Source organism: Homarus americanus, unplaced genomic scaffold (genome assembly GCF_018991925.1).
Source record: "Homarus americanus isolate GMGI-L3 unplaced genomic scaffold, GMGI_Hamer_2.0 scaffold32583, whole genome shotgun sequence".
NCBI classification, from domain to species: Eukaryota; Metazoa; Arthropoda; class Malacostraca; order Decapoda; family Nephropidae; genus Homarus; species Homarus americanus.
In genome coordinates this window covers 19,889,056-19,911,251 of record NW_024713129.1, presented here as the reverse complement: position 1 = coordinate 19,911,251, position 22,196 = coordinate 19,889,056, and the positions used below count along the sequence as shown (strand labels likewise).

The window sequence follows — 22,196 nt, the reverse complement described above, 5'->3', positions numbered from 1 at the left end:
GACTCGTCTGTTTGGGAGCCATGAACCTCTTGCCCAGCAGTCTACCACACACGGTGTGGCAGTTCCGTGTAAACACACTGTCCACTAAACAGTGGCCAATACCCTGCTCCGACCCCATGCTTCGCCACTGATCCGAGGCGTGCGCGACCACCATACGTGGTAACTGATCGTGTAAACAAGCCCTTAGTTACTCCAGTGCTTTGTTGCCACCAACACCTCTACAGGAAATTCATTTTCACAATTAGACAGTTTTCTCCGTCTTCCTTTATTATTAACATATATCAAGGAACTTGGTAAATCATTTTGTGATAACTGTTACTGAATATTGTAATTAAACAGGAGTCAATCTTATTTGGATAAATTTGGGAAATTTCTAATTACAATAACGAAGGGTTGGGTCTCGAAGGCTGATCCGACAGTCCAACTCAGTAGCGGGTGTAGTGGTCAGGCGCAGCGGCTGCCGCTGCTGCCTGCCTCTCGAAGGTTCTGAAGAACTGAGCCTTGGCGGCGGCCACCTCAGGAGTGTCCTGGACCGGGCCGGGGGCGACGTTATAGCCGTAGGTAGTCGCGGGGACGCCGGGAACGGTGGGAACGGATGGTACTCCATAAGACTGGGAAGGGACGACGGGGGTAAAGGTGTTGACAACAGGAGCGTAGGCGACGGGAGGAACGGAGGCGTAGCCTGGGGTACCATAACGACGGGAACGAATAGTGTCCACTTGGTTCTGGTAGGCCCTGAAGAAAGCATTCTTAGCGGCGGCGACTTCGTAGGTGTCAGGAACCTGGATGATATTGCCGTCGACGCCGGCGGGGACGGTGGCAGCCACAGGACCCGTCCACCTGGGCTGGACGGGGACGCCGTAGTGGTGGCCATGGTCGTAGGCCTGATAGGTGGAGGCGGAGCACACGCCCATCACTGCCAAAACAACCTGAGGGAACATAATATAACCATCTGTAGTTCTTATCATGAAGAAATAACAGATTCCAAGTTATTTTGTTACTGTATATTACAGAGAGTTAACTGTTGACTCTTTGTACGGCAGCGGCGCACTTAGGTATTTTATTCTGGCTAACGCCATACGATTTATTTCAGCTGAGAGAAACTCCTGTCCTACAAAGGGTTAATGGTGCTAAACGAAGTGTGTTGACCACTTATATGACTTCATGAGAACCAGAGGTGTTATAGTTACCAGAGCCTTCATGATGACTGTGTGTAGGTGTGAGCCGGACTGTGCTGGGTGAGGCTCCTCACTAGCTATTTATACCTCACTCACGACCGTCATTCCCTGGTCCTGTGGCCCAGTAATGACGTGTTTCATGGTGACTCTAGAGACTGAAACAATATTTTTCCGTTAGGTGAATTTGACAAGTACCTTAATGTACACTTGCCATTTTGTCGTTTTAGTATAATTAGGTGCTTCATGTACCAAGATGTTTATGCCTCTTTCACAGTTTTAATTTCTACAACAGACTAATTTTAAAAACTATTAATGACAGGTAGTTGTGTTTTGGTTATTTTATATAAAGTCTATCAAAATTACCCGGCTTCGCTCAGGTTAGATAGCCCAAAAAGGTACTCAAACTATCCAACCAGGAGCGAACTCGTAACAATGGTTTTAAATTTGACAAATTTAGATTTCGGCGTGAAATTGGTAAACATTGGTTTGGAAACAGAGTGGTGGATGAATGGAACAAGTTACCAAATATCATCATTAACTCGAATACGCTGAATAGCTTCAAACATAGGTTGGATGCTTATATGAGCAATAGGGGTTGGGTATAAACGGGACTGCCCAGTATGGGTCAATTGGCCCGCTGCAGTTTCCTCCATTCTTATGTTCTTATATACTGTATAATCTTGACTGTCCCACTTTACCCTCCCTGACGTGGGTAACCTGACCTAATTTAACTTAACCACCTCTAACCTTGACTGTTAGTTTGCCCTCCCGCAATCGCCGTGACGATATCTCTGTCGGAGAAGATTTTTGGTTCTTGTCCGGACTACCCTAGGGTCAGTGTATTACCAAAGTGCACAACCCTGGAACCCGTGTAATATTTGTGTGTAAAGTTTCAGGTCTCTGTCTTTAACTGCTTACGTTTGGGCGCTAAGGCTGAAACAGACACATCGCAGCAGGCATGGGAGAGTGATTAGGTGAGGAGGGTTTACGGGGGAGGAAGGTGAGGGTAGAGGTGAGGCTACAACATGACCGTGGGCGATGGGAGGAAGGTGAGGGTAGAGGTGAGGTTACAACATGACCGTGGGCGATGGGAGGAAGGTGGGGGTAGAGGTGAGGCTACAACATGACCGTGGGCGATGGGAGGAAGGTGAGGGTAGAGGTGAGGTTACAACATGACCGTGGGCGATGGGAGGAAGGTGAGGGTAGAGGTGAGGCTACACAACATGACCGTGGGCGATGGGAGGAAGGTGAGGGTAGAGGTGAGGTTTACAACATGACCGTGGGCGATGGGAGGCAGGAGAGGGTAGAGGTGAGGTTACAACATGACCGTGGGCGATGGGAGGAAGGTGAGGGTAGAGGTGAGGTTACAACATGACCGTGGGTTTGGGCGTGAGCTAGGTCGGGGGTGTGGCCTGGGAAATAAAGTTGATAGCGGAGGTCGACCAAGAATATTAAAAACAATAACCATGTTCTAAAAAATAACTATCCTTGGCACACCTGAAGATAACATCACATTTACCCGTAAAACCTAATTCCTCTATGATCGTATATTTACAAAAGATAACAAAATGTAAAAAATATAAGCCTTAATACCTGACATAATCTATCAGAGTTATGTTCAATGTTCAAGACGTCAGTGCCGGTCTTGGTAAGTCACGATGTTCAAAAAAACAAAAAAAACACAGGACGAAGCTGAAGGCAAAACAAGCCATTGAGAGATATAATCACGATCCCACCACGCGTGCCTCTCCGACACCGCCTGATGCCGTTAGCAAAAAACACTTCGTTAAGACTCGCGTGTTAATTTGCTCTTCGTTCTGGTGTTATTAATGATCCTCGTGGAGTGTGTTGAGGAAATAGATTAGTGTAGTTGTTTTTATATTTACCTCATCTCACTTATTCTTTTATCCATATTTTATTATATCTTTTTCAGTACAAACACTTAGTTAATTTTGATATATTGACCCGGCTTTTTTTTTTTAATATCCTCAACATTTTTTTTATTCTCTCGTGGTTTTTAGTTTCTTAACGACATCCTACGACATACTAAAGATTTCATTAACCTCTGACACTTTACGGCTGGGCTAGAATGGACCACCAGTCATACGTAGCATTTCGAACTGTAAGAAAAACACTTCACAACAGTCATAACCTATACAGTTAACAGGATATTACAAGGTATAAACATCAAATGAGGATATTATCAGATGTAGGATTTTAACCATTACGACAAGGTTACTCCACAGCGTATGTGTTATTCCTAGTGCGGTAATAGTCGACTGTTAAGTGTTTATTGTACAGTACAGACCCTGATGGAAATAACTGGCGATGATTTGCAGTTTTTGGCGATTAAATGACAAGAGAGAAATTTGATATACGAGTGTTATATATTTCTTTGTAAAGTGTGGGATTGGTAACGAGAAATACAAGAATATAATGGATTTTTTTTTTCAATAAGCTCCTGCTGAGGGTATTTCTGTTTCCTGAGAGTTGGTTTGTAGAGAGAAATATTTTTGATGACAAGTATTTGTAAAGAGAGCAACTGTAACGAGAAACAAATATCACAAAAAGTATCTGTATCGAAAAATATCTGTAATAACGAATATCTTCCCTGAGAAATACATGTACTGAGAAACACTTATTATGTGAAAAATAAACTAACAAAAAATACTAATAATTACGACAAAAATTAAAAAAAAATGTTTAAAACGAGAAGTACAATATACCACAGAATTTGTTCAAGTCTTACCACGAATGACATGCAAAAATTTGATGATTTACCACGATTTAGAGTCAAAACGAATCAGTATTTTACTCTGAATATCACTCCTAAATCGTTACTGATTATATAAACGACTTTCAGCTAGGAATATTACTCCAATTGTGGTTATAAGTAAACACTAAAATTAATCTAATATTTACTGAATTCGTTTATATTCTTCTGTATCTCTTTGTATTATAGTCGTTAGTGGTTCCGTTTGGCAAGAAGTGTATCGAAGCTTTCTATTTCCTCTACCTGTTTTCTATAACTTTATATTAAATCATTGTTTATCGTAAGGACTGCATATGAGCAACAAGTATGTGCAATATTTTCATCTGTTGTTGAATATTTTCTTAATTCTTTCTATACAGTTTTCTCCCATTATATTTTCTCCTGTCACAGGCGAGAGAAAGGCAAAGATAATACATACATACATACATACATACATACATACATACATACATACTGTACATACGTCCATACATGGGAGAATCAGTAAGACTTAAATCTCATACGAGTATATAATAGGAGAGGTAAAAGAAACTAAAGGCAAGACGTAACCGCTTAACCAGAAAGAGAGTCTCAGGAGGAACGGCGGACTGTTCATAGTATGATGACACTCTGTAGAATTAAATTAATTTAAAAATTATAAAAAAAAAGTTGTGAAGGACTTAAGTGGATGGCAGGTGAAGGAGTGAGGGTCGTAAGTGAGATATAAATGACGAGTGAGGAGCCTCACCCGGCACAGTCCGGCTCACACCTACGCACAGTAATCATGAAGGCTCTGGTAACTATAGCACCTCTGGTTCTCATCAAGTCACAAGTTGTCAGTAACTCTCAGTAACTTACATTAACAATACAATTATTGGAATCTGTTATTTCTTTATGATAAGAACTACAGATGGTTATGTTATGTTCCCTCAGGTTGTTTTGGCAGTGATGGGCGTGTGCTCCGCCTCCACCTATCAGGCCTACGACCATGGCCACCACTACGGCGTCCCCGTCCAGCCCAGGTGGACAGGTCCTGTGGCTGCCACCGTCCCCGCCGGCGTCGACGGTAGAGTCATCCCTGTCTCCGACACCTACGAAGTCGCCGCCGATAAGAATGCTTTCTTCAGGGCCTACCAGAACCAGCTGGATACTATTCGTTCCCGTCGTTATGGTACCCCAGGCTACGCCTCCATTTCTCCCGTCGCCTACGCCCCTGTTGTCAACACCTTCTCTCCCGTCGTCCCTTCCCGTTCTTATGGAGTCTCTTCCGTTCCAGCCATCCCCTCATTCCCTGTCGTTCCCGCGACTACCTACAGTTCCAATGTCGCCCCCCGGCCGGTCCAGGACACTCCCGAGGTGGCCGCCGCCAAAGCTCAGTTCTTCAGGACTTTCGAGAGGCAGGCAGCAGCGGCAGCCGCGGCGCCTGACGACTACACCCACTACTGAGCTGGACTGTCGATTTCTACACCTGAACCAACATAATTGACCATAGACACATTAGCAACACCTGGCTGATTGTAAATATATGATAACAAAATGCAGAATTGAAAATGGACCAAAATTCAAGTAGCCACCAAAAACTGTTGTGAACATCCCCCCAAAAAAAATATTTTGTGTATCGTTACAATAAAGGACGACGGTATATTTTCATATTAGTGAAAACCTGAACCCAAAATGTACCTGTCCATTCTTACGAGTGTATTAAGTAAATTAACACAATAATCTAGACACCTGGCGTCTGACACCTGGTATCTAACACCTGACTCCTGGCATCTGACACCTGGCACCTGTTGTGTGAGGTACTGTAGTATTACTAATACGTAATTTGTCTTAGTATGTCTTATTGTGGGTAAAAATAAGTATATATTAAATGCGTCCTCAGAAAGCGTGAATTTGCTACCAGAGTTTAACGGTTAATATTCATGTATAAGATTTCTGTTAAACTTCCTACGTGTTTGAAATAATGAATGTATGTAGCTTTATATAATTTAGCTAAATATCTTTCTCGTCAGAAGCGATTATGAATAAACTCATTTAGAAACACGTCATTACTTCAGGACGAAATCGGACAAATTTCCAACAGCCAATCAGCTGTAACTCTTGAGGAAGAGGCGGGGCATCTCTTCTCAGCTGGGAAAAAAACGCACTATAACAATATTTAGCTCTCAATTTATCATACCTAACATAACTCCGGATATAATAGCTAATATAACTCTCATGATAACATAACGAAATATAACGTAATATAATGTTATCCTTATGAAGGCTGTATAGTGTATTGGTTTTCGTCCTGAAGGTACATATTATTTTTATTATGGAGTAGCTACGTGAAACAGTTCCATTTCCCTTAAGGAACTTTTCTTTTGATCTTATGCTTCGTTTTCACACAATTATTGGAACATGTCAGGTGTGGTTATGCGGGGTGTCAGGTGTGGTTATGCGGGGTGTCAGGTGTGATCATGCGGGGTGTCAGGTGTAGTCATGTGGGGTGTCAGGTGTGGTCATGCGAGGTGTCAGGTGTAGTCATGTGGGGTGTCAGGTGTGGTCATGCGAGGTGTCAAGTATGGTCATGCTGGGTGTCAGGTGTGGTCATGTGGGGTGTCATGGTGTAGTCATGTGGTGTGTCAGGCGTCATGTGGAGTGTCAAATGCCATGTGAAGTTTCAAGTGTTTTATGTAGAGTGTCAGGTGTGTCATGTGAAGTGTCAGGTATCATGTGGAGGTATCAGTGAGAACATCTCCTTATTTTATGTTATTCTGATTACTGTACACAATTATATTCTCAACCTACCTTTGCCAAACACCTCTCTCTCTCTCTCTCTCTCTCTCTCCAATCACAAGTTAACTAGTCCTCACACCGGTAGCCCTGACAAACGACCTTCACCACACCTTACTCAGTGTTAACGCTATTAGTCTTCCAGAGGTGTAGGAGGAAAATGGAAACCATTAATAAGATTGGTGTGTGTGTGTGTTTTTTTCACTTAGTCAATTTTCTTCTCGTGTTTCGGAGTCCACACCCTTCCTCTTCCTCTATCTCCTCCTCCTCCCCCTCTTAATTTTCCTCCTCCTGTTTTTTCTCCTACTTTTATCTTCCTCTTCCTCTTCAACCTCTTATCCTTCTCTTCTACTTTTCCAATTCCTCACCCTCTCTTCCTTTTCTTTACCTCTTCTGTTCCTCCTCATCCTCTTTCCCTCCTCCTCCTCTGTTTTTCTCTTTCTCCTTTCTCTTTTTCCTCCTGTTCCTCCTCCTCCTCCCTCTCCACGACCTTCCTTACGTCACATTGCAGTAAGTCACTGAGGGTCAGGCGTTACACCACCACCTGCCTGTTAGTCTCAGCCACACCCACGCTGTAAATAACCAGAAACACATTCACGGCCCCAGTGTGGCTTGGTTAGGTTAGGTAAGGTTAGGTGCCTGTGGCGTTCGGTTCATCTATCTTTATCCTATTGTCATCCAATCCTTTAAAACAGACTTCAAACACAGGGAATTTGCTTTACTCTTATTGACAAAATAAAACACAAACGTTATCCAAGAGGTGTTTTTTTTTGTGTGATTGTTTGTTCGTTTGGCAGGATACACAAATACTTAGACTTCATGTATGTCTTAAAACAGCGAGCCATACTAATTAGCCCAGGTGTTCTTGCGTTTATTTTTACCTGTAGTGTCTTATCTATTTTTACCTCTTAATACTTAAAGTTCTACTGAGACATACATTGGATAATTCATGTGATTTACAATTAATTTAAGTCCTATTTAGATAAAGCTTAAAAAACTCTTAGTCATTCGTCTTATTTTTGTGTGTACTGTTTAATGTCTTATACTCTGAGTTTTATTAACTTTTTTTCACATTTGAGTGTTTGGATGAGCTGTTGAATGCTCTGCCTTCCTCTGTGTTCCCATCCTCTTACTAAGTCTCACGTCAAAATGCTGGTTTCCTGGCATCTTCGTGGTGGAGATTAACATAGTCTCTTTCTCTTCTATTTTCTTTTTACTCTTATTCTCTCCCTCCCCCCCTCACCCCCCAAGCCCAGTTGTGGGTTGACTACCTGTGCCCAATGTCATAAGCACTGTATATAATAAACATCCGTGTGAATGTGATTGTCCAAAACAAACACTAACACAAAAAAGGTGTTTTATATAAACATTGTTGTGTGTATTTTTAGTTAGAATAAAAAATGTAAACAATGTGTTTCAGATAAACAATAATGTTAACAAATAGTCATTAACAACACCAACACCCGTAACAACAGCCCGGGTTCACCTGATTGAAGGTCATAACATAACTACTGGTCACACTGTTATAGTTTTCTTATATTTTATTTTATAATTTTTCTGCTATGGTTGCTGGTGTTCCCTAAGGCGACAGTCAAATATATTCCTCTGGTCTAGAATAATATGATAAAAGGCGAAGGACAACCTGCTAATGAGTAGTGAGCAAATCAACGAATATGAAAAAAAGTGGAAAATACAAACCAATACATAGAAACTAATGATCATACACATTTCCAAAATAAACCCTGCACCAATCACAGTCAACAACGTACCTATACAATACTCCAACGAAGGCAAAATTCTGGGACTCACAATAACAAGAACAGGCATAGCAAAACACATAACACAACGCAAACAGATTGCCCAATCACAACTCACGAAACTACGAAGATTTAGCAAAATGGACACCAAAATTCAACTACAGTACATCTATTCAAAGCACTTGTCCGCCCCCACCTAGAGTATCCACCAATACCACTCAACACGATCAGCAAATCCAGCATCAAAGCAACTTCCGCCATACACCACCAAAATACGAGAACTTCACGAATTATACAATATCGAACCACTGAACACACGTACACACAGCCAAGCACAGAGAATATGGAGCAAACTTGAAGAGTTGGAGGACCCATTATTCTCCCAGTTAAAAGAAGAAGGAACTACTAAAACACACAGCTGGTGGCCCAAGAGCCTCCATGCTGTCATAGAAGAACAAGACCCACTTTACACATATATGTGAACAAATAACAACAAAATCTAACAAACATAAATTAACACCCAAACATAAATTTACACCCATTACAATAATGAATACCTAGCTAGCTTAGCTACCCCCCCCCCCCTCCACCTGCCTCCCTTGAGCAGGCGGGCGTGTGCTGCGTGCGGCCACCACCCCAACATATCAACTCGTCTCCGTTAGGTGGACAGCCCACCTGCTATCTCCCCCTCCTACTTTTCTTCCCGTTTCTATGCTTTACTTCTCTCTCTCCTCTCCTTCCCCAGTGCAAAGTCATTTGTCACTTTACTTCATTATCATCATCATCAGTGAGTAGTGTCAGAGGCAACAGGTCTTGAGGCACAGGTAGGTGAACCAGACGGGTATTTGGGTCTTGTTGTGTAAGTGGATCCAAAGGTCATGACTACTCGTTAGGAACAGTGTGGACACAACACACTGTAGACTAAGCTTTCGGTACACAAGGAAGCAACGTGACCGACACTGCACTCAACCACCTTCAATGTACACAACTCGTACAGTCTTAGATGCTCATTTACAGCTTGGTGAACTGGGAGTGTCCCGGGATCAAACTTACGGCGCGAAGAACAACAGTAAATAAAAGGAAAATCCGTCAACAGGTGTGTGTGTGTGTGTGTGTGTGTGTGTGTGTGTGTGTGTGTGTGTGTGTGTGTGTGTGTGTGTGTGTGTGTGTGTGTGTGTGTGTGTGTGTGTGTGTGTGTGTGTGTGTGTGTGTGTGTGTGTGTGTGTGTGTGTGTGTGTGTGTGTGTGTGTGTATGTGTGTGTGTGTGTGTCCCTTTAAACAAACCACACCATAACTCCAGGATGCTGTCGACCTTCTACTGGCCACAAATTAAGTCTTATGATAAATAGACAATGTATAACACAATACCGGACAGCTTAGAGGAGATAAGTCTTTACCTGTAGCTGTCTGTGTCTATCTATCTGGCTGTCTGTGTCTATCTATCTGGCTGTCTGTGTCTATCTATCTGGTTGTTTGTGTGTCTATCTATCTGGCTGTTTGTGTGTCTATCCATCTGGCTGGCTATCTATCCATCTGGCTGGCTATCTATCTATCTATCTATCTATCTATCTATCTCTCGATCTGTCAGTCACTGTTTATCTGACTGCTCTTCTGCTAATCTCTCTCTCTCTCTCTCTCTCTCTCTCTCTCTCTCTCTCTCTCTCTCTCTCTCTCTCTCTCTCTCTCTCTCTCTGTCTCTCTCTCTTCCTCTTTCCCCACTACGACTCTAAACCTCAAAAATTTTCACTTTGTCTTCAAGATGTTGCATATTCTCACGATCGTCCGTGATGGAAGGTCGGACGCAATCACTCACGGACACACAGCTATGCTCCACTTCCTCGCCTTGGAGACTGACGGAGAACATTAAGATTCTCACACAATAGTAAGGGAGACAATTTAGTAAAGGAGAGCGAGAAGGAAAGAATATTCTCACGTGCGGAAGGTAAAATATGTTGGTTAAATAGTTGATGGGTTATTTGAATCTCATGTGACGCTGAGAATCTTGTATTTACGTTATGTGTGTGTGTGTGTGTGTGTGTGTGTGTTACATACAGTATACTAGACATAGAGAGGGCGATGGTTCACAATATATAAACGATCTTGTTCATATATAATTTGACATTAAAGATACAAACATTATATTACCTATCACCTAACTATTGCTAGGCGTCACAACCACACACACCAAACTTGGCAGAAACAACCATTGTAATCCGCGACGTTTTATAAAAGATGTCAATTTACGAACTTCACATTCTGAACTAAAAAAATAAATAAAATTATCTATCCTCGTGGTTTTCACCATCAGAGCCTATTGTAAAAGATGAATACTCCAAAGAAATCGATGGCAGACGAGAAACAAAATAATGAATTTATTACTTGCATGTTACACGAGTGACTGTACTAATTTAATTAATTAAAAATAAAATACTGCCTACCCAGTCAATTTCAGTGTAATGTGATAAGAACAATTGATCTGAATTTCAAATTGTATCATTGTATGACTTGAGAATTAGTCGGTCAAGAGATCAACGTCGCCGAGGTCTGGAACGTGAGGAACAGCCTGCCGCAGGTCGTCCACGGTACAGCAGTAGGTGAAGCCATGCACCAGGTCGTTCAAGTCAAAGTTCACCCAGACGAGGCTGTCACACAGGTCAGGGCACAGCTTGGTGGGGGGTTCTTCGAGGTGGGGGTTGTTCACCCCCACTATGGCTGCCGCGCGCTTACTGCTCTTCTCATACACCACCTGTGTCAGAAACCACACCTTATGACACACCTTGTGCCACACTTCTATCACACCTTGTGACACCACCTTTACCCCACCTCACGACCCCTCCATACCACCTGTATTGTGTCAATAATCATTCAGTAACTCACTTCATCTATATAGAGATAAATATTTTTTTTTCACCTTTTAAACAACATATAGAGCGACTACCAAGAAAGGCGCACACAGACCTTCCAGGTGATGGCTGGAGCGGGCACCACCTCCTTGCCTTCTGTAAGCCCCAGGTAGATCTTGACGGAGTTATTGTTGATATCATCCAACTCCAGTAAGTCCCAACCACCGCTGTACACCGTCAGGTCCGAGCCGTGCTTCACTGCCAGGTCTCGAGTCGCGAATTCCAGGAACTGTCATATAGGAGGAACAGGTCATAATAGATAGGTTTGTTGACACTCCAGGTACTGTCGAAGTAGACAAGTAAGAGAAGGTCTTAAAGAAATAAGTTGTGTAATGATGAACTGGAATTAGACACAGAGAGATTATAACAAGTTAATAGTCCAGGTCACTAACAAAATATTAATCTGGCTTTGTTATAAAAAAAATTTAAACGGTTCGGATAACTTAGTATAACACTTGCGGGTTATAGTTGACATAGATACCATTATACTCCGGTAAATTCAATCAAAACAAAGCCACATTACGTAGCTCAAGTCAGTAAGACGACGCCAAGGCACAGTTGATTACAATCCGTCACAGGAAGTAAGTGATCCATGATCCCAGGTCCGTAAATTACAAGGAACTTAAAGTACTTAGGTCAATCAGGTCATTTGAGAGTATATTAGAGGAACTTTTGGTATAGGTGGATTACCTTCCAGTTGTCATTGTTGAAAGCCTGCCACCCACCTTCCAGTTGTCATTGTTGAAAGCCTGCCACTCACCTTCCAGTTGTCATTGTTGAAAGCCTGCCACTCACCTTCCAGTTGTCATTGTTGAAAGCCTGCCACCCACCTTCCAGTTGTCAATGTTGAAGGCCTGCCACCCACCTTCCAGATTTCATTGTTGAAAGTCTGCCACTCACCTTCCAGTTGTCATTGTTCCAGATGTCATTTTGAAAGCCTGCCACCCACCTTCCAGTTGTCATTTTTGAAAGTCTGCCACACACCTTCCAGTTGTCATTGTTGAAGGCCTGCCACCCACCTTCCAGATGTCATTGTTGAAAGCCTGCCACCCACCTTCCAGTTGCCATTGTTGAAGATGTCCTGCCACCCACCTTCCAGTTGCCATTGTTGAAGGCCTGCCACCCACCTTCCAGTTGCCATTGTTGAAGGCCTGCCACCCACCTTCCAGTTGCCATTGTTGAAGGCCTGCCACCCACCTTCCAGTTGCCATTGTTGAAGGCCTGCCACTGGGGGACGGCGTTGATGTAGTAGTAGGTGGCGTCCTGTTCTGCCTCCGTCACGAAGTCGGCGTCGGGAGCCATGTGGCCCCTGGCGAGGTAGAACTGCTTGTGGACGTCTATGATCTTGTGAGCCAAGTCCTACAGGGGGTGAAGGAAGGAGGAGGTAAGGTGAGAGTATCGGGGAGGGCGGGTGTGAGGGGGAGAGAATGATATAGGGAGAGTGAGGAGGTGAAGGAGAGAATCAGGAAGGGAGTGTGTGTGTGGGGGAATTGAGTGAGAGAGAGAACATAAGAACATTAAAGAACATAAGGAGTCTGCAATAGGCCGGTTGGCCTGTGCAGTGTGCATGGCACCTCCTGTCGAGAGTTACTACCACTCTCTATCATCCATGAATCTATCTAGCCTCCTTTTGAAACTTTCCAGAGTTCCAGCACTTACTACAAAGTTGCTAAGCTTGTTCCACTCGTCCACCACCCTATTTGTGAACCAGTTTCTTCCTATCTCCCTCCTAAACCTAAACCTATCCAACTTAAATCCGTTGCTCCGAGTCCTATCCTGCTCGGATATTATAAGAACTTTATCTATATCGCCTTTATTGATTCCTTTCACCCACTTAAATACTTCTATCATATCTCTCCGCACTCTTCGTCTTTCTAGGGAATGCAAGTTAAATTTCTTTAACCTACCCTGATATGGAAGGTTTCTAAGTCCCGGAATCATTTTCGTCATTCTTCACTGCACCGACTCTAATGAATTGATATCCATTCTATAATAAGGGCACCAGAACTGAACCGCATTATCGAGGTGCGGCCTGACTAGCGCAAGATATAGTTGCAATAAGACCTCTGCACTCTTATTACTTACACTTCTAGATATAAAACCCCAATACTCTGTTTGCCTTATTTCGAACATTAACGCACTGTTTTCTAGGCCGTAGGTCCGGGCTTACAAGTACCCCTAGGTCTCTTTCACAAGTCGACTTCTCTAGGTTGATGTTGTTAAGGCTGTATACATTGTCAGTATTTGTTCTTCCAATATTAAGTACGCTGCACTTGCTGGTGTTGAATTTCATTTGCCATTTTTCAGACCACCCCTGCAGTTTAGTTAGATCCTCCTGTAATGCATTTGTATCCTGCCCTGAATTAATCTGCCGCCCTATTTTGGTGTCATCCGCAAACTTGCTTATGTCACTGCTGATCCCAGTATCTAGATCGTTTATGTAGATTATGAGAGTGTAAAGGGGGGGGAGAGGGTGGGTGAGAGAAAATGGAGGTGAATGGAGGAGAAAGTATAGAAAGATGAAGGGAACTGAGAGACGGGGAAGGGGTGAGAGCAGGAAATGTGAGAGGCAAAGAAGAGAAGGTGGGGGAGAGAGAAATGGTGAGAAGAAAGAGGGGGAGGGAAGAGACAAAGTGACAAAGAGATAAAGGGAACAAAAGGAAAGAGAGAGAAGCAGCGAGATAGAGATATATAAACACAGGAAAATTAATCGAATTTAAGATATAAAGAATAAATAATAATCACAAACATTATTCACCGTTTCTGTCATTCCGTTTATCTATTGGTTTGTTTTTAATTCATCACATCTTTCTCTTAATATATATCTATACATTCATCTATTTACCTCTCTCTCTCTCTCTCTCTCTCTCTCTCTCTTTTCACTGACACATTTCACTACACAAGGTCTCCCTCAATAACTTTTATCCCCGTTAATTTACACCACAAAGACCGCAAACGTGACCGTCACACCTGGTCACACCTGGGTGGGCGGGGCCTCACCTTCAATTAACACATCTGACGTAGGTTTATCTGGAGAGTCGTCAGGGCAACTTCCGTTATGGCAATTTTGGTGATGGCAACTCTTCCTCTGACACTCTTAACCAACCACCATCCAGACAGTGATTTTTCTATCAAGTTTGTTTACGCAGTTTGGTGTGTGTGTGTGTAAACAAACGGAAGAACCAATCACGATGTTTCCTTTCCCCTTCACCACTCAATGACAAAAAAATGTCTCGGTCTTTTCACACTTCTCCAGACAACAGAAACAAATGAACCTTGGAACACTTCAACTCACCTCGTCACCCAACAGATCAATCATGAGGTTCAGTTGGGATTTTTCAGTGTAGACGTTGCTCATGGACACTGTGAAAAACCCAGTGGAGGACTTGAAACCTGGCCTACTATTATCTTTGTCCTTGGCGGCGATGTTGGCTCCGTGGATGACGTTCTCTGAGTACAAGGTTGTCTCTGCCTTGGGGTCGAAACACACACGTATCTGGAGGGTTTATGTGTTTTGTGAATCAGTGAAAAAAAAAAATAATGAATGGATTAATGAGAGCTGTGGTATGTGTTAAGTGTCTACCCAGTTCCATATCAACAAATACCCTTTTTTTTTTTCAATCTGGTTCTTCGTATACACATAACTGAGTATCCCCCTCTTCCCATTGCTGATTTTACATTTTCTTTTACCTTGGTATAGATATAACAGAGTATCCCCTACTCCTACTAATGACTATCCATTTTCTTTCACTCTTGTCCCTGGTTCAAAATATTACCTTTTACTTCTGGTCTCACGAAACACAATTATTAATGCATACATATCTTCAGTTTATAGACATTCTTTAATAAATTTCTCCTTAAGATCCTTCACTGATTGAAATGGCGATAGTAGAGTATTGAATGTTGTATAATGAAATATGATAATTATGCTAAATGCTAGAAATATATGCAGTAAATATGCTAAAACTATATTAAATTTGTCTTTTATACGTTATTTACACATTGTTTTCATCATATGTGTGTGCAAAGTAATTATGTAGAATTTATAAATCGTCAGGGATTTTAAAAACACCTATACGTATACCCTCTATTAAACAAGTGGCTATTAGGTTTGGACGCCGTTATGCTTGCCAGCTCATAGAAGTCCTCAGGGCCGAAGATCTCGAACCCGATGCTGTGGATGACGCCCATGTCCTGAGAACCGCAGCTGCCCATATCCCGATGAATGGACTCAGACAACTTCTCGGTGCACCCTAGTTCGAACAGCTGCCATTCCTGAAAGATACACACAAAGATGAGTAGAATATATACACACAGTCACAAAGGCTAGGTATACACACAACATACACACACACCTCTCTCTCTCTCTCTCTTTCTCTCACCGTGCCCTCCACAGCCAGTAGGTCACCCCCGGCACACACAGCCTCCACCACCGCCACGTCCAAGTTAGAAATTTTGGTGCCAGGGCAAGCCAGCGTCACCTTGCTCTTCGCTGCCAGCCTAGGGAAACAGGGTTCGAAGGATTAGCCACTTGTAATGCAGGTAAGATTAGATAAATTAGCTTATCAAGAAAGGTTGGCTGAGTTATAAGATTATTAGCAAAGTAAGATTAAAATGACTGGCTAGTGGATACTTTGGTTAAATCAGCAGGATTAGCTACTTACTTCACAGGCTTAGGTGAGAGGAACTGGTCAGCTAGAGCATTGTTAGGGTAAGAGGGATTGACCAGTTATAACACAAGCAAGGATTAGAAAGACCAGCTAATTATAACCATCTGAATTCGTTGGATCAGCCAGTTACAGCTGGCTAAAAATCTCGACTGTTCTCTTGTTTTTGTTCAGGTTAGGTCAAAGGTCAAGGTCAAAATCAAGGTACATCACAATCGACGACAAATTATCACTTTTGAGTTTTAGGAATCTACCTCCAAAACGCTTTAAGCTGTTGCCCTCAAACTTTTAGATAAGATTATTTAAACATCCCTTAAGTTTAATAAAGATCGGTCAAAGTTTAGTCACAAGTTTCAAAGGTCATTTGCTCGGGAATAAACTTTTACAAACTGGTTCTTGTAGTTTCCCCTAATAACTTTCCTAGCATATAACGGCATAGGTAGACTCAGGTGTGTCCTGTTTAATTAGTCACATGTGTCGCCACTTTTTTTTTTACGGGGATAAGCCCAACCGGGCACAGGTCACTGACCCACATCGGAGCCTAGGGGGCGAAAATGTAATTAATAATAATAATAATAATAATAATAATAATAATAATAATAATAATAATAATAATAATAATAATAATAATAATAATCATAGTAAACAAAATTTTTAATAAAATTACAAAATTAAAAATAAAATAATATTTCGTCGTAAATAAAATACATAATAAAAAAATATATAAATTAAATCATAAAATAATAATGATAACAATGATAATAATAACAACACTGTATGTTGTGTTGTCAAAGTAGGAGAAACGATTGAGAACCTACAATTGTGTGTAAATGAGGCAGAAAGTCAGATCAGCAGGGTCTACTACCATTAGACAACACATTATGCTTCCAATATCTTCCCAGGAGGTAGTACCTCCCTGTTTGATAGCTGCCTACTACGTAGCTTATCTTGCTAAACCTTGTTCATAGTAAGAGGGTCGGTGGTGATACACTTTGTGAGCAAGACACAACACGTCTCACCCAGCAGCGAGTTTATAAACATGGCGGCCGTCCTAATGTCACTTTATGTCTCGGCACCAACTAACCTCTCAAACATTGTACTAGCGAGTTTAGGCTCCAAGTGAGAGTATGAGAATAACACTGGAGGATAGGCCTTTCTGGGGAGTTTGTACATGCGTATATATGATGAGCCTTTGTAAGTAGTCTATATCATTTATGACTGTAGGTGCCAGCTGGTGAGGATAATAGAAGATGTTGTAACTTATATGAAATGTTAATAATCTTATCCCCTCATGTTTGGCACATTCTTGTCATAACCATTATTATTTTTGACAAGTTTAAAATGACTTGTGTAACACCACTCTTCTTCCACACACAGGGGGTTAAGAAGGCCACAATCTCTGAGTTTCTTAATGTTGACAAGCAGCCCGGGTGAGTGTTCCGACATCTCAACCTCTAACAAACTGTCCGAAGAGCACATAACATCCTGGATAATTCTTGAGTTAGGTCGAGATCGGCCAAAAGTAAAGTCCCATCGTCAGGTGTTGTCAAAAGAAGGTAGGATGTTACGTGTGACAGGTGTGTTTATGAGTGCATCATAGCCTTACAATAGTTGGTCACCCCTCTCTCTCTCTCTCTCTCTCTCTCTCTCTCTCTCTCTCTCTCTCTCTCTCTCACCTGACAATCCTGTCCTCTCCCTCCAGCACCGGGCGGACTATCTCGTGGGAGTCGTCCAGGATGATGGGGGGGTTCGGTGGGTAGTTCTCATCCTTGTTCCACACGCAGTCTTGAGCTGAGCATCAGAGGAGGTGGGGTCATGAGCCTGCTTACTGACTGACATACACAGATGTGGGTGTGTTCGACCGAGCGAAGGAAACATTGTAATCGTTTACCTATCGTGCGTGTGGTGGTGGGGGGGCAGGAACTTACACACCACTATTCCATAATATAAATGAATTTTAAAAGACAAAGGTTCTTCAATATGAAACATGAAAAAACAAAAGTGATGGGACCTCCCAAGCTCCCTCGCAGGTAGATTGATGGGGCGCTGTGGTGTCACTGTTGAGTGTAGCTCGTCAGAACACTGGCGATAGAAGTTTCTATAGCATAAGTGAAAGTGTCATTGCGAATGTACAACGTTGAAAGGTTTCTGGAAAGGTTATTATTACTGACTGTTTTGGTGTTTTATTATATGATGTATTAGAAGATGAACTGCCCCAACACCACGCCCAGCTTGATGATGACAGCAGTGGTCTACCTGATAGTGAATATAGTTCATATAAGCAGTCGCCAAGGGTTCAAGATTCATTGAAGTAGCTTTGACCAGAGATCTGATTAATTCTGCCATGGTAAGACTCGAGGTAAGGTTGATGCCGGAAGTCTCAGTGCTGTGGGAAAATGGTGTTACCAGGATTTATGTTACATGAGTCACTATCACGCCTGTCACTAAATGAGGCGCTCCGGACGAGAACAAGAAACAATAAAACGGAGTGAGATATCTTTAGTATTCCATGAGACTTATTTCGATATTGTTGAGCTTTAATTACGGTTTTAGACGTTTCTACCTTTGTCACTTGTGTACGTTACGGCATCTTGTGTTATGTGTTCAATTTTAGTAACGTGAACTGAACTGTGTTGTATGCCCTACACACCCAGTTAAGTGAGCCTGATGTTTGTTGTCTGGCATTAGAAATTTCATCCCATAAGACTGGGGTGAGTCAGAGTGAAGGATGTATGGAGGGTTGAAAATTTGTTGGTTACTGCACAGAAACCGCAGGCGACCATCCTCGTGCACTCTCAAGTGCGGTGTTTCCACAGATTTTCGGGGTTCCGATAAATCGGTCGAGAGGACAGTTGTGAATTGGTCCTACATTCACCTTCGGAGGGAGTGGGCCCACCCACCAGCCGATGAGTTCGTTGGATGGACGTTTGGAGACCGGGTTGATGCGGCGCTCCATGTCCAGTAGTTGTGGGAGAAGAGGGCGAAGATCGTCGATAGGGATCTCCCAGGGTACGTGGCGAACCATTACCTTGGTACGACGAGTTTCTGGGGTGATGGTGGTGAACTTCAGCATCACCTCCCCCTGGGGAGCAGGAAAGCCCACTTGAGTAAGCAGGTGTACCGTCTCGTCCATTTGTGTGGTGACTATTACGGCTGCAGGACCTCGGCGGAGGAGAAGTGTTGAGTCCTGAAGTGGAGAGCAGTGACGGAAGAACCAAGTCATCCGTGTGCTCAGAGGCAAGTCCCGAGGAAAGGCCAGACTACGAAGGCGCAACGGGGCAGGGAGACGAAGGGAATCCCCTATGTCCATCGTCGGCGGAGGGTCAGTCATTGAGTCACATGTAAGCTCACTTGGGGACCCGACGGCAGAAGGAGGCCACCCTCTACAGCCCCAGACGGGGTGCAAGGGGGTGGCCGTAGCCCCTGCTGGAGACCCTGACTTCTGAGGTTTCTGCTTCTTAGACTTGTCTTCAAGATGAAAGTCGTCAGCATCACTGTCACCTACTGCCGCCGTCTCCAACGAGCGGGAGCGTTTAACGGCGGGCATAGGGCACATTGGCACCACTGCAGTCAGGTGGAGTGGTAAAGACGTCACTGCTACGTCACACTTCACATTGCGCAAACTTGAAAAACTACGCCCAGAGGGACCGGGTGGTAGGACCAGATGTTTTTATCAAGCAAAAATGACAAAGTTCAAAACTTAAAAGAAAAATATATGCCACTGTGCTGATAACTGGGTCTTACTATAGTTATCTGCACAGACTGGGATTAGTAGACTGAATTCGTCAGAAAAACGACTTTTAAGGAACAGTCTCTTACAGCCTTTGTTGACACCCACAGCACGCACGCGCGTCGTTGATGACTTTGTCAACATGTTGAACTCCGTAACACACGACACAAAAAGACAATGAATTTCTTTACAACACAAGACAACTACACCCAGTGACCCCCTACACTTGTCACAGCCAGGGGTTATGTACACACATTAACCCCTTCCAGCTCTCTTAATAACCACCATGACCTTCTATAACAAAACAAATGTATTAATGAGGAGATCCACTTTTTGGGGGGTGGCTTGGGGGGGGGGGCTACATAGCTCTTACAGATAAGTTAAGACAAATGAAGCAGTGTTTTGATTTTCGTAACTAAAGATGCACTTAACTCGTTGGATTATACTGACTCACAAAAACATCATGTTTGGCTTCCTCTTTGATAACATCGATTATTGTTTATCTATTTTCTCATAATTTTTCGAATTATTTACCGACATGAATAGAATGACAACTAATTACATACATAAATAAACAAACAGACAGAGAGAAAACTTTACCAGTGACGGCTGCGAGGATGACCACATTGATGACGATTACCGAGACACACCGATGACTCCCCATTCTGACTCCACTCACTCTCACCTAGACTCTCACACACCTATATACTCTCACCTAGACTCTTACACCATAATATATAACACACTCACCCCCTGTGGGAGATAAGACTGTGAGAGCTGTGGGAATAAGGCTGTGAAATCTGCAGACTTGTTTTTCTGTCATGGCAAAAATTTTTATTCAGAGATAAAGTTCAATACCACTGGACTTACAGAGCTGTAGAAATAACACTATACGGGTTTATAGAGCTTTAGAAATAACACACTCTACGGGTTTATAGAGCTGTAGAAATAACACACTCTAAGGGTTTATAGAGCTGTAGAAATAACACAAACTACGGGTTTATATAGCTGTAGAAATAACACAAACTACGGGTTTATATAGCTGTAGAAATAACACACTCTACGGGTTTATAGAGCTGATGAAGTAACACATTATAGACTTATGGGACTCTATTTACGTACAGTATAATAACAGAGAAACAATAACTCTACAGGAGCGCTAAAACCTATAAGAGCTCTATAACTATAACATATAATTCTATAGACACGTAAACTTTATGGACTTATGAGAGTTCTAGTAACACAATGGACAGGTTATCTGGGTCACCATAGAGCTTAAACTGACAGACAGAAAGAATGGCAAACAGATAGTGAGGCAGATTGACAGACAGATGAAAGTGTCAACAGATCATACAAACAGAATGACAGACTGACAGGATAGATCGACAGACGGATAAGCAGAGTGATTTGCCAGGCAGAAACACGGACAGAACAGCAAACTGACAAGTAGACAGACTGACTGAAAGACCAATAAAGTGACAGACAGACATACAAATAGAGACAGAAAAAGAGAAACAGGGGCATAGAGAAAGATAGAGGGATAAAGCTGGGAGACAGGGAAATAGTCAAGAGCAGGTGAGACAGACAGACAGACAGACAGACAGACAACGGAACAGAGACAAAGACGTTAAGAGGGAGCAGAGGCACAGAGAAGCAGACAGACAAGGGGGAAAGAGGAAGACAGTGAGATGGAGACAGACAAACAGAGAAAGACAGAAACAAGGAGGAAATAACATAAACTAACAAAGAAAGAGAGACAGGGAGAAAAACTTAGGAGAAAGACAAAAAAAAAGTTAAATAGAGAGACAAAGAGGAAGACAAGACTGGAGAAAGGTTAAAAGGGATATAAAAGACAACAGAATTGGAGACAGAGAGAGAGAGAGAGACAGAAACATAGAGAAAGGATGAGAGAGAAAGACAGAAATAGGAGGTAGAGAGAGAAAAAGAGACAGATAGAGAGATAACACAATAAAGAGAGAGATAGTGTGTTTAGAGCGAGATAAACAACAGTTGTTAGTTCCCGAGAGAACATCTTCCTCCTCCTCCTCCTCCTTCTCTTCCTCCTCTTCCTCCTCTTCCTCCTCCGCCACCTCTTCCTCCTCCTCTTTCGTCTATTTCTTACTTTATTCATTTCTTCTCTTGTCACTTCTCTCCTGTCCGGTGTCACGCAAGATAGTTCCATACACACACGAGAGGAGGCAATGTCCTTACTCCACAACACGAGTCATGCTACTTAATGCCGGTTTACATAATATTGAAAATTCAGAGTTAATATGGATATTTAGGGTAGATTTTATCAGGATATCTTCACGTACACCTCAGTGAAGTTGTTATATAATTTATGCTATATTAAAACGAAAAGATGTTTCATGTATTATAATAAGTATATATAATAGTTCAAGAGTATTATTTAAAGGTTTATCATAAAGTTCAT

General features: G+C 42.5%; 3 protein-coding genes across 3 annotated transcripts; 1 reads left to right on the top strand and 2 right to left on the bottom strand.

Annotated features, from left to right (window-relative positions):
- Nucleotides 1-249: 249 nt before the first annotated feature.
- On the bottom strand, nt 250-1,292 carry LOC121871231 (cuticle protein CP1499-like). Its single transcript, XM_042373433.1, has 2 exons — nt 1,191-1,292; nt 250-929 (listed from the first exon to the last, which is right to left on the bottom strand). Exons 1-2 carry the CDS (start codon nt 1,200-1,202, stop codon nt 426-428), a joined length of 516 nt encoding a protein of 171 aa, XP_042229367.1. The 5' UTR covers nt 1,203-1,292; the 3' UTR covers nt 250-425.
- Nucleotides 1,293-4,691: 3,399 nt separating this feature from the next.
- On the top strand, nt 4,692-5,588 carry LOC121871224 (cuticle protein CP1499-like). The gene is made up of 2 exons (XM_042373420.1): nt 4,692-4,726; nt 4,864-5,588. The coding sequence occupies exons 1-2, from the start codon at nt 4,715-4,717 to the stop codon at nt 5,374-5,376; spliced, it is 525 nt and encodes a 174-aa protein (XP_042229354.1). The 5' UTR covers nt 4,692-4,714; the 3' UTR covers nt 5,377-5,588.
- Nucleotides 5,589-10,812: 5,224 nt separating this feature from the next.
- Nucleotides 10,813-20,470, bottom strand: LOC121868979. Its single transcript, XM_042370029.1, has 8 exons — nt 20,363-20,470; nt 17,709-17,823; nt 15,748-15,865; nt 15,497-15,640; nt 14,661-14,861; nt 12,563-12,724; nt 11,421-11,594; nt 10,813-11,208 (listed from the first exon to the last, which is right to left on the bottom strand). The coding sequence occupies exons 1-8, from the start codon at nt 20,424-20,426 to the stop codon at nt 10,975-10,977; spliced, it is 1,212 nt and encodes a 403-aa protein (XP_042225963.1). The 5' UTR covers nt 20,427-20,470; the 3' UTR covers nt 10,813-10,974.
- Between the last annotated feature and the right edge of the window lie 1,726 nt (nt 20,471-22,196).

Bases quoted from the DNA above. Each gene is read 5' to 3' on its own strand.
- LOC121868979 (XM_042370029.1), bottom strand. From the start codon at position 20,426: ATGGGGAGTCATCGGTGTGTCTCGGTAATCGTCATCAATGTGGTCATC. The intron at 17,824-20,362 runs GTAAAGTTTTCT...TCTGATGCTCAG, and splicing joins CATCCTCGCAGCCGTCACTG to CTCAAGACTGCGTGTGGAAC. The intron at 11,209-11,420 runs GTCTGTGTGCGC...TTTCTGACACAG, and splicing joins CTCCAGCCATCACCTGGAAG to GTGGTGTATGAGAAGAGCAG.